The following is a 15,853-nucleotide window of genomic DNA, read 5'->3' on the forward strand; positions in this document are numbered from 1 at the left end:
GGTTTGTGGGCTCGAGCCCCGCGTTGAGCTCTGTGCTGACAGCTCAGAGCCTGGAGCCTGCTTTGGATTCTGTGTCTCCCTGTCTCTCTGTCCCTCCCGCACTCATGGTCTGTTTCTCTCTATCTCAAATATAAACATAAAAAAATTTTTTTTAAAGTAAGTACCTGGGTTTTAAAAAAATCTAAATTGATAATATGTGCCTTTTAGTGAGTTTAAATCATTTGTTTCTTGTTACTATTGTTATGTTTGGAACTCCTACTTTAAATTTTCACTATGGAACTGAGAAGGGCAGTAAAATAACTCTAGTTTCAAATGGACAACAATTCATTGTTATTTCTCCTCAGGAAAAGTGAAATGGTGGTTAAAAGTTCTCTCTATCCATAATTTGGCTATTGATAGCATTGCTCTAAACATTGGGGTACATGTGCCTCTGAGAATCAGCATTCCTGTACCCTTTGGATAAATTTCTAGTAGTGCTATTGCTGGGTCATAGGATAATTCTATTTTTAATTTTTTGAGGAACCTCCATACTGTTTTCCAGAGTGTCTGCACCAGTTTGTATTCCCACCAACAGTGCAAGAGGGTTGGATATGTGTTTCATATATACAATGGAATACTACTCGGCAATGAGAAAAAATGAAATCTTGCCATTTGCAGCAAGCCAGATGGAACTGGAGGGTATTATGTGCTACATGAAATAAGTCAGTTAGAAAAAGACAGATATATGTTTTCACTCATATGTGGAATTTGAGAAACTTAACAGAAGACCATGGGAGAAGGAAAGGGGGGAAATAGTTTCAAACAGAGAGGGAGGCAAACCATAAGAGACTCTTCAATACAGAGAACAAACTGAGGGTTGATAGGTGGTGAGAGAGGGGAAAATGGGTAATGAGTATTGAGGAGGGCGCTTGTGGGATGATCACTAGGTGTTGTATATAAGTGATGAATCATGGGAATCTACTCCCGAAGCCAAGAGCACACTGTATACACTGCATGTTAGCTAACTTGACAACAAATTAAAATTTAAAAAATAAAATAAAGTTCTCTCCATTCCCCCACAGCAACAAAATAAAAATTTTAAATCCATTTTCTTTTTAAATGCACAAAGTAGGAACAATTATGGGCAAAACCACATCTGTATTTATTTTTAATAAATGTGAATTTAATGTACAGCCGTGGTATTATGCTTCTAAACGTCTATGGGACTAACACATTTTATTAGTAGTAAATCTCTGAAATTCAAGTTTAGTTTCATGTGTGATTATCACTGCATGATGAAAGTGCATTAATTTGTTAGAACAGGAACCCTGTAGAAGAGATAATTAGGTCTTGTCAGCAATGAATAAATGTCAGTCTTAAAAATGGATTATTGTTTTTGAGATAACATGATTAAATCAAGCTAGTATGTGTTCAGAGATTGGGAGTGGGGAGTGGACATTCTGAGAAATAGCCTAGGGCAAAACACCTGGTTTTATGAAAATGATTTTTTAGAAGCACTGTCCTTATACTATGGAAAAATACAGCTCTGAAAAATAAAAAAGACTTTGATACTTGTTACAGATGAGAGCCTAGAGTAAAGATAAAATTTATTTCCTTTAAATGCTATTGCCCAAATAAGGAAAATCTGTAATTGAAAACTGAGAGTATTTGCTATATACCTAAGACTTGTTTTCTCTACCAGGGCCATGGTCACCACAGTAATTTTGGAGTTGTGAGACTTACCAAAACTTTATCTGGATTCCAGGTAACTTTTTTTTTCCCCCAAAGAATTGACATATGGACATGAAATATATTAAGACAGATCTTCTAATCTTAGGGAATCCCAAATTCGGTTGCTAATGTATGCTTTGTATTGCTGACTGGTAAATAAAGTGTATAATGTATCCTAGAGCATAGGCACTAGGATTGGGAGCCCAAGGTTAGGTTTAGACTCTACATCTTAACTAACTATATAAGCCTGGACAAGTCAACTGACCATAAACTCTTCAATTTCTTTATCATCTGTATTAATCAACTCATTTAGTGTATGTGTGTGTGGGCAGACCCTTTCTCAGTGTATATGTATATCAAGTCATGGTATTGTATACTTAAGATATCTTACAATGTTGTCAGTTACACCTCAATAAAGCTGAAAAATAATTGTCTCCATCCTTGGACAGGACATATTAAAATATTTGCTGTGCCTTTCTCGTAGGGCAATTATGAGAATCAAATGAGATACCATGTGCTGTGTATTATAACATTATATATAATGTAAACCATGAAATGGAGAAAGTGTTAAGAGGTGGAGTTGAGAAATTGGAGTTTTTGAAGAGCATATACATTGAGAATGAAAGTAAGAGGAAGAACAGAATAGTGATGACAGTGTATTTAGCTAATCAGAGGTACATGAATGGATACTAATTTCTTCACTGAAATCCAGTATCATCTGGATTCCAAAATATAAGTTCTCCAACAGTAATAAATAAAATGAAAGGTCTCCATGTCTTTAAATTTTAGGAAGTGTGCTCTCCTAGGTTGCAAATCTTTGAGAAGAAAGAATGATTATATCTTACCCATTTTTATCACCCTATTCCTATATCTAACATAATTACTTGTATGTATTAGACTCTCAAAACTTGTGGAAAACAAAGAAAATCAAATTTTTACCACGAGATAGTTTACTAGATATATTTTAACAGCTAAGCATATGACCATAATTATATTGTACCAAAAAAATTCAGTATAAAAGTCCTCAAAATTCTGTAAATTTCTTTCTCATGTGTTAATGTTTATTTCACACTTCTGTTTTTGGAACCAATTTAACTGGTATTTATCATGGTATCTATAGTCAATTTGACATGACAATTTTTGGGGGGGATCTCTCATTAAATTCAAATATTTAGAATTTTTAATAAGGTCCTTATATAGAGGAATGTGCATGGGGTGTTTGGATAGATTAATTGCATCCTACCATCTTCATAAATAAGCTTCTGTTTATATGAGCGCATCTCTTTCAGAGTTTGTATCTATGCACTGTACATACAATCTTACTTCATAGTTATCTGTTAGTAATAATAACAATAATAACATTTGAGTAATACCTATGTGACAGGCACTATTCTAAGTAATATACATGATTTACTCACTTTTTCCTCACAGCCTAGTGGGGATGTGCTATGATTATCTTTATTTGACAGATGATGAAACAGGTACAGAGAGGTTAACTAACTTACCCAAGATCACGGAATTAACCTGGGTAGTCTGGCACCAGTGCTCGGGCTATTAACCACCACTACTAATATAGGCATGGATATAGATGCAAATATAGCTAAGTATCTGCCTTCTCCACCATAAGCTCCTTAAGGTCAAGAACACTACATGGCACTTTGCAGCTTAACCATTAATATTTCATAAACAAATGAATGAATGAGTTTCTCAGTTCCTAAGATAATTTTATTGTTCCTTAAAATTTTTCTATTATTTTAATGTTACTTTACAGCTGATACTCTTGGCTTTTTCAAAGCTATTCCTATTATTATTTAGGTGGTTTGTTATGAGGCATGTTATGGCATTTTAGACCTTTACATTTAAACTTTATTCTTTTGCTGAGACAAAAATGATCTCTCCTCCTCCTGCCAAACATAATAGCAGAATGAGTGTTTACATGAGGGGAGTTTGTAATCCAGGATTTCTGCAGCAGCGGGTTTCAAATATTCCAGTCAAATCCTGCCTTTTGTCCGACTCTTTCTGGTGAGTGTTACCATCAAAGCTGCATTCTGGCATCCATTAGTCACCAAGTGCTTATTTTGAGAACGGTTGCTATCATCACTTACTCCCTACACAGGTGCCACCTAGTTACTTTTGTTTTGGCAATTATGGGTTAAATACATTCCTGGGTTTAGTCCTGCTTAAGCTTGCTACCTCTCTATTTTAAATGCATGGTTGATACAAGAGTAAAGCTTTCACTGAAGGAATCTTTCAAAGCACTCATTTTTCTTCTTCTTTGTAATGGATGAAACTTCTTTCATTGCTTAGCTATGCTTTTCTACACCTGCCCTACAGAACTATACCACATTGTAGTTAATAATGACTAGTGATTGAGAACTTATATTCTTAAAATATTGTTCTCTTTAAAAATACCCATTAGACTATCATTCCTTACTGCCTTGTCATCATCTTTTTAAGTATTTACATCCAGCTCATAGAATTATGTCAGTCTAAAGAGTCATTCCACTAAGGAGGTTTTTCATTATAAATATCTCATATGAAGATCCTGGTTTGTTTGTTTGTTTTTGCTATGGCTCTTTGAGTCCATTAATTCCCTAACAGAGACCTCCATAAAGGATTAGTAAATTTGTTAACAATTATTTGATAGGAAAAAACATGTTGAAGTATTTTTTTAAGTTTCTTATTTAAATGCAATTGCCCTGCATGTCTCTCTCCTAGCACTTTTCCTCCTTGTGATATGCCTAGAATTCACCAACTTAGAAACAGGCCAGAGGATATTTAAAATGTCTTTCCCAATTTATAAAGAGGAATAGAAGACAGAATTTTAGATTCATTAAAAGAAACTACCTGTTGCAATGACTATATGTTAGGGACTTGTCAATGTATGCTGGCCATAGTTGGGAATTCTATATTACCCATACTTGTATCATCAATATCTATAACAATTACAGACCTTTTTCTTTTCCATTCCTTTATTCTCTTTCTCCAGTTGAGACATGGGATTTTGTAGTCTAGGAAAGAGGTGAAAGTAGAAATGTGAATTTGAAAGTGATCTGAATATAAGGTGATATTTAAGAAGATTGACAGAAGGGGATTACCTAGGGTGAGTGTTTGGAGAAGATTATTTCTACTTATATAAAATAGTCAGGAAGATAGAAAGCAAACAATCAGAGTGTTTCCAAAGAAGCCAAAAGAAATGACCCAAAAAGAGGGGAGGTGGTCAGCTCTGACATATGCTTATAAGAGATAGGATGAAATAAGGAATAAGAATTGGCTACTAAGTTTGACGAGATGACTACAACTGTAAGTAGAGCATTTGAGACAAGGGCCAGATGGGAGTGGGATGAAAAAAAAATGGAAATGAAGACAAAGATGGTGGCTGTAGGTAGTTCTTTTGAGAGGCATGATTGTATAGGAAAGCAGGGAACTGAGGAATAGTTGGAATTTTAAATTATAGTTGGGCATATTTTAAATAATGGTCATTTTAAAATTCATCTACAAGCCAATATGAATAGTATGACATAGAGAAAAGGTGAAACATGATGAAATGAGAGGAAAAATACTTACAGGAGAAAAATGACTGTGGATGAGAAGGTTGGCTCTACTACTCAGTTCGGTCATGGGTCTTAGACAACTGCATGGACACTTGCATTATAACATCATTGGAAACAGTGTTTATATGCAGGTGCACATTTTAGATTGGTGATGGAAAGGTGAAGTTGGGCTCATCTGATAAATTCTATTTTCTCAGTGAAATATGAGGAAGGTGAAGTGCTTGAAGTGGGGGGAAAGATTATAAAAGGTTTAAGGGATGAGAATTAATAAACTCTTCATTTAGGATAGTGGAGACTAGAACTTATGACAAATGTCTGATTTGAATATTGGTCCACCAGGGAAAATAGACAAACCTGTTTTAAGCACATTTCCTGTAGGAAGCAAATTTTTGATGATTTATCAAGCACTTTGTCTTCAAATATTCACCTTAGCACTTCAGCTTTCACACATCATTATTTCCTACAGTGATTCAGACCCTTAGAAGTTTCTTTTATCTTCATGCTCAGCTCATTTATGCATTTAAAAACATTTTCAATTATATTTCATTTTGCATTTCCATTTGTTTGTGTAGGAGGAGAGTTTTGCAAGTGTTTTCAAGGGAAATAGAAGTACATCTTCTCTGAATGTCAGTTTCATTATTTATAAAGTGGAATAATACTATCTACTTGTGGAATTGTGGTTAAGAATTAGACATTATAGGGGTGCTTAGGTAGTTCAGTTGGTTAAGCATCTGACTCTTGATTTTGGCTCAGGTCATGGTCTCCCAGTTCATGGGATCAAGTCCTGCCTTGGGCTCCTCGTTGACAGCATAGAGCCTGCTTGGGATTCTTTCTTTCCATCTCTCTCTGCCTCTCCCCTGCTCATACACATGCACATGTTCTCTTTCTCAAAATAAATAAATAAACAATTAAAAAAAGAATTAGGGGGTTCCTGGGTGGCTCAGTTGGTTAAGTGTTTGACTTCAGCTCAGGTCACGATCTCACAGTTCATGGGTTTGAGCCTGCCAACAGACTCTGTGCTGACAGCTCGGAGCCTGGAGCCTGCTTGGGATTCTGTGTCTCACTCTCTCTCTGCCTCTCCCCACTAAGGCTCTGTCTCTTTCTCTCTCTCAAAATTAAATAAACATTAAAAACTAAAAAAGGGATTAGACATTATATGTATAAAATGCTTGCCCATAGAAATAAAAAATAAGAGTTGTATAGTTGTAATTACTATCACTACTAGATATTTTTCTGTCCATAGAATAAAAAGACCTTGCTTCTATTCTGCCTTTTTTCCTAAACAAGGTTAGTGTCTGAAATTATATTTTATTTATTTATTTTTAAATTTTTTAATGTTTTATTTATTTCTGAGAGAGAGAAAGAGAGACTGTGAGCAGGGGAGGGTTAGAGAGAGAGGGAGATACAGAATCTGAAACGGCTCCAGGCTCTGAGCTTAGCTGTCAGCACAGACCCTGACGCGGGGCTTGAACCCACAAACTGTAAGATCATGACCTGAGCCGAAGCTGGACGCTTAACTGACTGAACCACCCAGGCGCCCCTGAAATTATATTTTTAAAAAAATACTACTTTTTTTTTTACAACTTTAATGTGACACAATGTTTCTAAGTTTATCTATCTACCTATATTTTACTGAATGATTTTTTATAGTTACATGATGTTTTTGTAACACTCAAGAAATAAACTTCAAAAAGAAAACTTATTGCCTTGTAAGACTTTATTCTTATCACATTAGCAAAATTATAATTGATAATTTGAAAGCCCAAATAATAAGACTGAGGAAAAAACAAGGAGTAAAAAAGCCAACACACAATTTAAAACGGATTTTGAAAACTGTCACATTATTCATATTCTCTTTGTCTACAAACATGTGGTTGAAGACTACAATGTTTTAGAATGAAGCCTTCTATGCTTTAAGTAACTAAGAAATGCTAATTAAATACTTTTAGTGTACATCTTTTTCCCCCCACAAATTAAAATAGCCATGGCCATACTTGGTGTTCTCTAAAGGAATATGGGTACTATGAAAACCAGTGCTCAACTTGTAAAAGAAAAATATGAGATGTTGACATAGTGACTCTTTATTCAGTATCTTCCTCCATGTTGGTCTGATCTAGGGCATGTATCTCTCTTTCAGGTAGTAAGCCATATTCATTTAGGAAAGACTCCACATCCCCAGCAAAAAATTCTTCTGCAAACTGTTCAGAAACACTAATAAAATTGCTTATGAGTTCCCCACCTTTGTAGACGAGCAGTGTGGGGAGTACATCTGAGGAAAAGCGGTCCCCAGCACCTGTATTAGAAGCTTTTATCTTACAAAACTTCACCATAGGGTATTCAGCTGCAAGGCATGTAAAGCTATTGTTTAGAGCATCACAGCCCTTAATGCCATCTTCATAAATGTGAACAATAATTGTGGTGATTTTCTGCTCCTTTTCAATGGTTTCCAGGAATTGCTCCCCAGTTTCTAGCTCATACACAAACCCATATCTAGGCCCAAAACTCAGCTTCTGGTGCATATCCTGCATACACTGTCTCCGGTATTTACGAAGGCAATTTTCATCCTCTTTGTCTTGGTGGATTAGTTCATACTCTTGAATGCTCATCTAAGAATAGACACAAGAAATGACAGAGATCATTCAGTCAGAATTTATATGCTTTAGACACACCAAACCCATTCTCAACTCAGTTTGCATTTCCTGGTTTCTCCCCTTCATCCTAACTCACTCCTGAGTTAACTTTCTTCTTCACCACTTTTAAGTCTTTGTTCAGATGTCACCTTCTTTGACTACACCACCTTACAGAATGCCCACCTTATGCTTTCTATTCCTTATGTTGGTTTATTTTTCTTCATAGCAATAAACACTACCTGAGATTCTGTTATTTATTTATTTAATACTAGTTTTTATAACCGATAGGTCCCATGGGGCAGGTATTTTGTCTCATTCATCACTATTAACTATCTGCTGTAGTGTCTGGCATATAATAGGAGCTCAGTAACTATTTCATGATAACAGCGTAGCTAAATATTGCTGAATATAGTTGAGCTGCAAGATGATCACATTCTTGGTAAGAAATGTGCCACTGAACTGCCCATCACTCTGGGTGAAAAAATCCCAGCAAGTTCTACTCTGGAGTGGCTTTCATGAAAAATAAAAAAGGTATACACACACAATCGAAATGTGTCACCCAAAAATACTTCTATGTGTCTGATGCAGTCTGTTGAGAATTAATATACAATGAATGATATACACTGGTTTGAAGATAGTAATCCATAAAGTGATTTATTCCACAATGGAAATCACTTTATATGTTTTTAATTAATATGATTATTGTTATTGTTATATAGATAATGCATGCTACTTATAAAGATTCAAAAATGGCCTAAAAACTAAAGGAAGGAAGGAAGAAATAGTGAAATTTCCTCACTCTAATACTCTAAAATAATCTCCATTAACATTTTAGAGATCATCTTTTAACATATCACATGGGGGTGGGGTGCACCTGGGTGGCTCAGCTGGTTAAGCATCTGACTTCAGCTCAGGTCATAATCTCATCACTCTGGGTTTGAGCCCCAGGTTAGGCTCTGTGCTGACAGCTCAGAGCCTAGAGCCTGCTTTGGATTCTGTGTCTCCCTCTCTCTCTCTGCCCCTCCTCCACTCATACTCTCTCTCTCCCAAAAATGAATAAATGTTAAAAAAATATATATATCACATGGAACTACACATTATATGTCAAGTAAATAAGTGCGATTTTTTATTAATGCTCCTTAAAAAAAATCATGATACCTTAAAAAATGTGGTTTATTCTGCTTACCTTCTTTTTCCTACTTCGAAAAAGGAGGTTGAGATCTCTCAACCGATCTCAACCTTCCAAATAACCAATATTGTCAAGTTGGTGAGTTTTTCCATACTTTCTTATATACATGTTCATATATAATCATATAAGCTTAAAAACATATACAGTGATGTGTTTTTTCCCATTGCTCTAGAGAATGAGTTAATAGAATGAGAGAATAAATTACCATACACTGATACTCTGTATCTATCATATTATAGAACTGCCTATAAGTCAGCCTATATATTTGTAATTCATTTTTTTAATAGCTGCTATACTTTTAAAAATATGGAATACCTACACAGGCATTCACTTCATTTCCTATTTTTTGCCAATATAAGTAATAATAACTTTTTTGAAATATATCTATTTTTTAATGTCTCCAGAGTGATTCTTTTGAGTCATTTTGACTAAAAACACATTGTAAGTTATTTATTTTTGATTTCTCTTTACCTTTCTGCTGAATCTTTCTTTTGAGTCTTTGTCATCTCTACTCTGAGGAGAGGACAGTTGTCTGAGAATCTCCTTCTTGCTTGGTGGAACTGAATCACTGTCTTCACTCTCTAATTTAAACTTTCTCCAATCATTTATTACTCCTTTGGGTCCTGGAATAAAATAAAAAACAAATTGCTTTCCCTTTTGTTTTCAAAATGACTATTTATACAATTGAAATTCGTATTAAATATTACCATGAGAATAGACCTGTCTTCTTCTGCATTGGAAACAAACATCTTGTTTGAGCTAGAAATTTCTGACTGCCCTGCTCATAAAAAATGTTTTCCTAATTAATCTTGTTAAATGGGTTTTGGCTAAGAATTTTTCTGGAACGTCTACATCAATGAAAATACAAATTATACACTTTGATCTGTTGGCAACATTTGAGGGTAAATGTATTAAAAATTAGAATGTAGAGAGGAACTAGAAAAATAGAACTTTTATTAATAAGTAGGAAGCTTCAGCAGTAAACTAAAATTGACACCACAGTATTAACAAAGGATACTAGGGTTATTAGGGAAATAAATTGAAATGATGTAAAGATCCAAAAACAACAATAACAGTAGCACATACAAACCAACCAGTGAGAGTAGACCTGACCTCAATTAACATAACTAAAATGGCTTTAAGAAAATTATTACATAATCATCCAATTCCTTTTAGGATTCTAAGAACCTTTTACAAATGTAGAAAACCTGGGATTTGCAGATTTAGGGAAATTTAATAAAATGAGGGATAATCCAACTGGAATTCAGGTGTTTATTTGTCCTGATAAATAATAACAGTGTTTGGAAGTTCTAAAATTTTGAAAATATGGAATTTTAAATATCTTCACTGAAGATTAACCATACCTATACTTTTAATATTGTATTATATATGTGGATATATTCTCTTTCTCCCACATATTTCCTAATAATTTATAGATTTGTATAATATATTGGGCTCAGTGAGCTGATTGTCTGTCTCTTGATTTCAGCTCAGGTCTCTCTCTCCCTCTCTACCCCTCCCTGCCCTCTCTCTCAAAAAATAAACAAAATTAAATTAAAATTAATTTAATAATATACAATATATACTTTTAATATAAAGTTACTTATATTAAAAATTACATTCAATCAATCATTGTATTCTGTTTACTTGTATAGTCTTTATCTTCCAGATGTGTTTTCTGTCTATATAAAATATGCATGTGTGTAGCATGTGTTTATATGTATAGAAAAGAGAATCTTTTTCTCTTGTTATTTTTATAGGTGGTAGTATGTTATACACACTTTTTCTCATTTGATTTTATCAATTCATAATATATCTTAGAGATTTTTTCCTATACATACATAAAGAGGTTCTTCCCTTTTTTAAAAAATAGAGGCATGCATTCCATTGTGTAGGTATTAAATTACTTAACTAGTTTCTTATTGATGTATATTCTTGCTTCCACATTTTTCTATAGTATATAATTCTTTTTTTTTTTAATGTTTTTATTTATTTCTAGGAGAGAGACAGTGTGAGCAGGAGAGGGTCAGAGAGAGAGGGAGTCACAGACTGAAACAGGCTCCAGGCTCTGAGCTGGCAGTCAGCACAGAGCCCGACGCGGGGCTCGAACCCACGAACCGCGAGATCATGACCTAAGCGAAAGTCGGACGCTTAACCGACTAAGCCACCCAGGCGCCCCTATAGTATATAATTCTGAGTGAAGAACCTTGCACATACATTTTTTTTTTCTATCCATGCAGTTCTGTCTATAGGTTATTGTAGTAAAATTGCTTGGTCAAAAATCATATACATTTCTCATTTTGATTTTGCTAAAATAATTTTAAGGAAGTTGTGCCAGTTTGTACTCCTACTAGTAATATATGAGTGTACCTCTTTCCAAAGTGTACAAACTGTATAAAAAAATATATCTCACAATAGTACTAATTTCATAAGTGCTATTTAAAATGTTAAAAAAAGCATTTATTTTTGATAGAGACAGAGTGCAAATAGGGGAGGGACAGAGAGAGGAGGGGACACAGAATCTGAAACAGGTTCCAGGCTCTGAGCTGTCTGCACGGAGCCTCATGCAGGGCTTGAACCCACAAACCGTGAGATCATGAACTGAGCCAAAACCAAGAGCCGGCCACTTAACCAGCTGCACTATCCAGGTGCCCCGTAAGTGCTATTTTTTAAATGTTTGTTTATTTTTGAGACAGAGAGGTAGAGAGTAAGCAGGGGAGAGGCAAGTCCTAAGAAGGCTCCGTGCTGTTAGCACAGAGCCCCGTGGAGGTTTGAACTCACAAACTGAGATCATAATGTAAGCTGCAACCAAGAGTTTGGTGCTTGATCAGCTGAGCCACCCAGGTGTCCCAGTGCTGGATTTTTTATTTTTTTAAAATTGTCTGACCTATCTTTTGTTCATTTGATTGTTGCTTTTTTCTTACTGATTTGTAAGAGCTTTTAGTGTATATTAGGATATTAACTCTTTGTTAATTGAATTACAACTGATTTCCCCAATTTGTTAAATGCTTTTCAGAATTTGCTACTAATGACTTATCAGACAGCAGACATTCTTTTCCTCCCTCCTTCTTTTCCTCCCTCCCTCCCTCCCTCTCTCCCTCCTCATTTTTATAGCTGAATTTAATCAATCTTCCTTTATGGTTTCTTGGTTCTGTGCCATCCTTAGAAAGGTATTCTTCACAGTGTCATTATAACATGAATTCTCATGCATTTTGTTAAGTACTCATGTGAATTTGGGGCACCCAGATGGCTCAGTCAATTAAACATTCGACTCTTAGTCTTGACTCAGATCATGATCTCACTGTTAGTAAATTTGAGTGCTGCATCAGGCTCTGTGCTGATAGTGCAGAGCCTGCTTGGGATTCTGTCTCTCCTTTTCTCTGCCCCATGTACCCATGTGAATTCATTCAAACTTCCTGTTAAATTTAAAGGCTCTATTTCATATTATTAAAAAAGAGAGGAAAGTATTAGTTCAATAAGATTCAATAATTTTTAAAAACCCCTAAACTGTTATTTTTACTTATTTTTTTAAATGTTATTTATTATTTTTAATTGAAGTATAATTGACATACAGTATATTACTTTAGGGTATGCAAAATAAGTGAAGAGGCTTAAGAAGTACAAACAATTTTTTTTTTCTGTGAGAGAGGGAAAGAGAGAATCCCAAACAGGCCCCCACACTCAACACAGAGCCTGACACAAGGCATGATCCCACAACCATGAGATCATGACCTGAGCAGAAATCAAGAGTTGGATGCTTAACTGACTGAGCTACCCAGGTACCCCTACAAACTGAACTCTTAAACTTGAACCATGCTATTTGACTTTTTAACCTCTTAATAGAGGCATATATACAGTCACGTACAATTTAGCAGATTAGGAAAACAGGCCCTGGGTGAAATGAAGTCTTACATTTTCTGGAGGAATACTAAAATCCATTTAATTTAAGAATGTTTTATTATTTCTGGGGCGCCTAGGTGGCTTAGTCGGTTAAGCGTCCGACTTTTGCTTAGGTCATGATCTCGCAGTTCGTGGGTTTGAGCCCCGCGTCGGGCTCTGTGCTGACTGCCAGCTCAGAGCCTGGAGCCTGTTTCAGAGTCTGTGTCTCCCTCTCTCTCTGACCCTCCCCTGCTCACGCTGACTCTCTCTCCTAGAAATAAATAAAAAATATTAAAAAAAATGTTTTATTATTTCTTTATATTTTCAGATTCAAAAAATTAAAATTAAAAACTACCTTTCAGTCTACTGCTTTTTCAATTGCAAAGAAAGTTCATAGTGGGAGAAATTAGAGGGGAAAGAGTTAATTATACTGTAGATAGAAAGGTCTTATGTTTAGTATTTTTCTCATTCTTTGAAGTCTAAATAGAACTGCTTTAAGAATATTTGATTTCACATTCATTTTTCCACTCAAATATTTTTAGATGATTACATCAAACCATTCAATAATACTTAAACTTCATACTGAATAGTGGCCATAAGAACATTAGAGATCTCTAGATTTAATTTTAACTTAATAATTATTTTTTCCTTCTAGATTTGCTTACCTGTATGGGTAGCCTGTCCTTCAAAGTCTTCCTCCATACTTTGGCTTTTGGCTTCTTCCATTTTAGGGATTAGATTTGATATAATCTATAGCATGAACAAAGAAGTAATGATGACAGATGAATGCTAGAATGGAGATATATATATATATATTAGATTCTGTTATTTTCCTACCAAGTTCCACAGTAGGCTAAGAGTTATCATTAAGTGATAAAGTGTTTAGTTTGTTTGTCTGCCTTGTAAAAGGACAACTATTTAATGTTTGTGTTATTAAAGATATTTTGACCTAAAGATTTTACATAATTCAGTTTGTTTTTACTTAAAGAGACTTCAGTTTAAATCTATGTACTTGGTGAACATTATTTATTACATATTATTTTATTTTGTTATCAAATATTATACAATCATATCCCAATATTTTATATAACAACACTTTAAAAATTAGTACTAACCATAAACTTACTGTGAATACCTACTATATGCAGACATTATTCCCATTACTTTATGTGTCAAAAATCATTTGATTCTCACATAGCCATATGTGGGGGAGATGATTGTTAATGCCATTTTACAACTGAGGAAGTTGATGGACAGGGAGTTTAAATTACTTGTCCATGATAGCATAGTAAGTGGTGAAGCAAGGATTTGAACCTCAATTTAATTTTAGAGCTACATCTTAAGTCACTACAGTCTTATGGAAGTTAACATATGGTAATAAAGTCATTTTGTCAGTATAGTTTGACAAATCCAACCTCTGAATTGGCATTAAAGAATAATGATTTAAGAAACAGTGCTTCTCAAAAACGAAGACCATAACACCACTCCATACCATAAAGCAAGTTTTAGTGAAATTACCCAACAAGCAAATAACAATTATTAGTCACAATGCCTATAGAATTTTGACTGAATAAAATATGTCACAACATCTACTAAAAGTACATGAAGTTTATTCACAGGAAACTCTTTGATGCCATGATATAGAACCCATTTATTCTTTGTTCACATCAAATCCAACTTATTTACTTAGTTATCTTTCCATAATCTTGGAAAACTCTATTATTATACATAACACATTCTCTGAGGGGCCCATATAGTTGTAACTTTTTTGAAATTTCTAAGTAAGAGGGAATGTAGTAATAGTGGATATGCCATCTTTTTTACTCTTTCTTCCTCTACCTTCTGTTTGCCTTTTTCTTTCAAAGTCATTTTTAAGCAATGATACCATCCAACTTATGCTTTTATTCCCATCTTAGTTTTTTATTGATTATGCTTGGATTTGGTTTATTTTGCACTTTTCTAAGTCATGGAATGGTAAACCAGAATTCTTTGTCTTGATTCCTTGTTTGGTTTGACTTCTGCTCCTAACGAAATTTTATGGTCTCATTATTTTATTGTTTCCATCACTATAGTCCTTACTCAGAATCACTGGATGTCTAAGGTCTTTGCCAATTTGATTTTACCCATGTGAACAAGAAAAGCCTTTTAAGAAAAGGTCGTCAAGAGTTCTTGGAGACCATAGATATGGATTTTAACTCATGTGTCTTTCTCATGTTCATGTAAAAGGGGGAATATAAGCAAAATAAATGAGCCATATTTTAAAAAGCTATCAAGGGAATATCAACTTTTTACACAATATTTATATAACTATAAATGTAATAAAAATATTAAAATTCAATGGATTTAGTAATTAAAAAGAATAAAGGAAAATGGAATAAGTAAATGTTAGTTAAAACAAGCTACTTAAGGGGCACCTGGCTGGCTCAGTCAGTAGAGCATACAACTCTTGATCTCAGGGTGGTGAATTCAAGCCCCACATTGGGTGGACAGCTTACTTTAAAACAAACAAACAAGCAAATAAGCATTATATTTAAAAAGATACTTAAGAGGTGTCTGGGTGGCTCAATGGGTTAAGTATCCTACTGCGGCTCAGGTCATGATCTCACAGCTCATGGGTTTAAGCCCTGTGTTGGGCTCTGTGCTGACAACCCAGAGCATGGAGCCTGCCTCAGATTCTGTCTCCATCTCTCTGCCCCTTCCCTGCTTGTGCCTTGTGTGTCTCTCTCTCAAATATAAATAAGCATTAAAAAAATTTTTTAAGCTGCTTTATTACTTATAGCAATTACTTAAAAATAATTTTTGCATCTAAGAAAAATGAATATTTATTAATTTGCTTCAAAAGAACACTACAGAACAAAGTAATGGAAATTTTTTGATAACTTCAATAGCTG

The 15,853-nt window shown here is 34.5% G+C and overlaps 1 protein-coding gene across 1 annotated transcript; it reads right to left on the reverse strand.

Moving 5' to 3' along the window:
- Positions 1-7,218: 7,218 nt before the first annotated feature.
- Positions 7,219-14,416, reverse strand: PDC (phosducin). Its single transcript, XM_039257198.1, has 4 exons — positions 14,378-14,416; positions 13,628-13,712; positions 9,555-9,706; positions 7,219-7,870 (listed from the first exon to the last, which is right to left on the reverse strand). The coding sequence occupies exons 2-4, from the start codon at positions 13,686-13,688 to the stop codon at positions 7,346-7,348; spliced, it is 738 nt and encodes a 245-aa protein (XP_039113129.1). The 5' UTR covers positions 13,689-13,712; positions 14,378-14,416; the 3' UTR covers positions 7,219-7,345.
- Between the last annotated feature and the right edge of the window lie 1,437 nt (positions 14,417-15,853).

The sequence above is a fragment of the Hyaena hyaena genome, unplaced genomic scaffold (genome assembly GCF_003009895.1).
Source record: "Hyaena hyaena isolate Hyena2069 unplaced genomic scaffold, ASM300989v1 scaffold_606, whole genome shotgun sequence".
Classification (NCBI taxonomy): domain Eukaryota; kingdom Metazoa; phylum Chordata; class Mammalia; order Carnivora; family Hyaenidae; genus Hyaena; species Hyaena hyaena.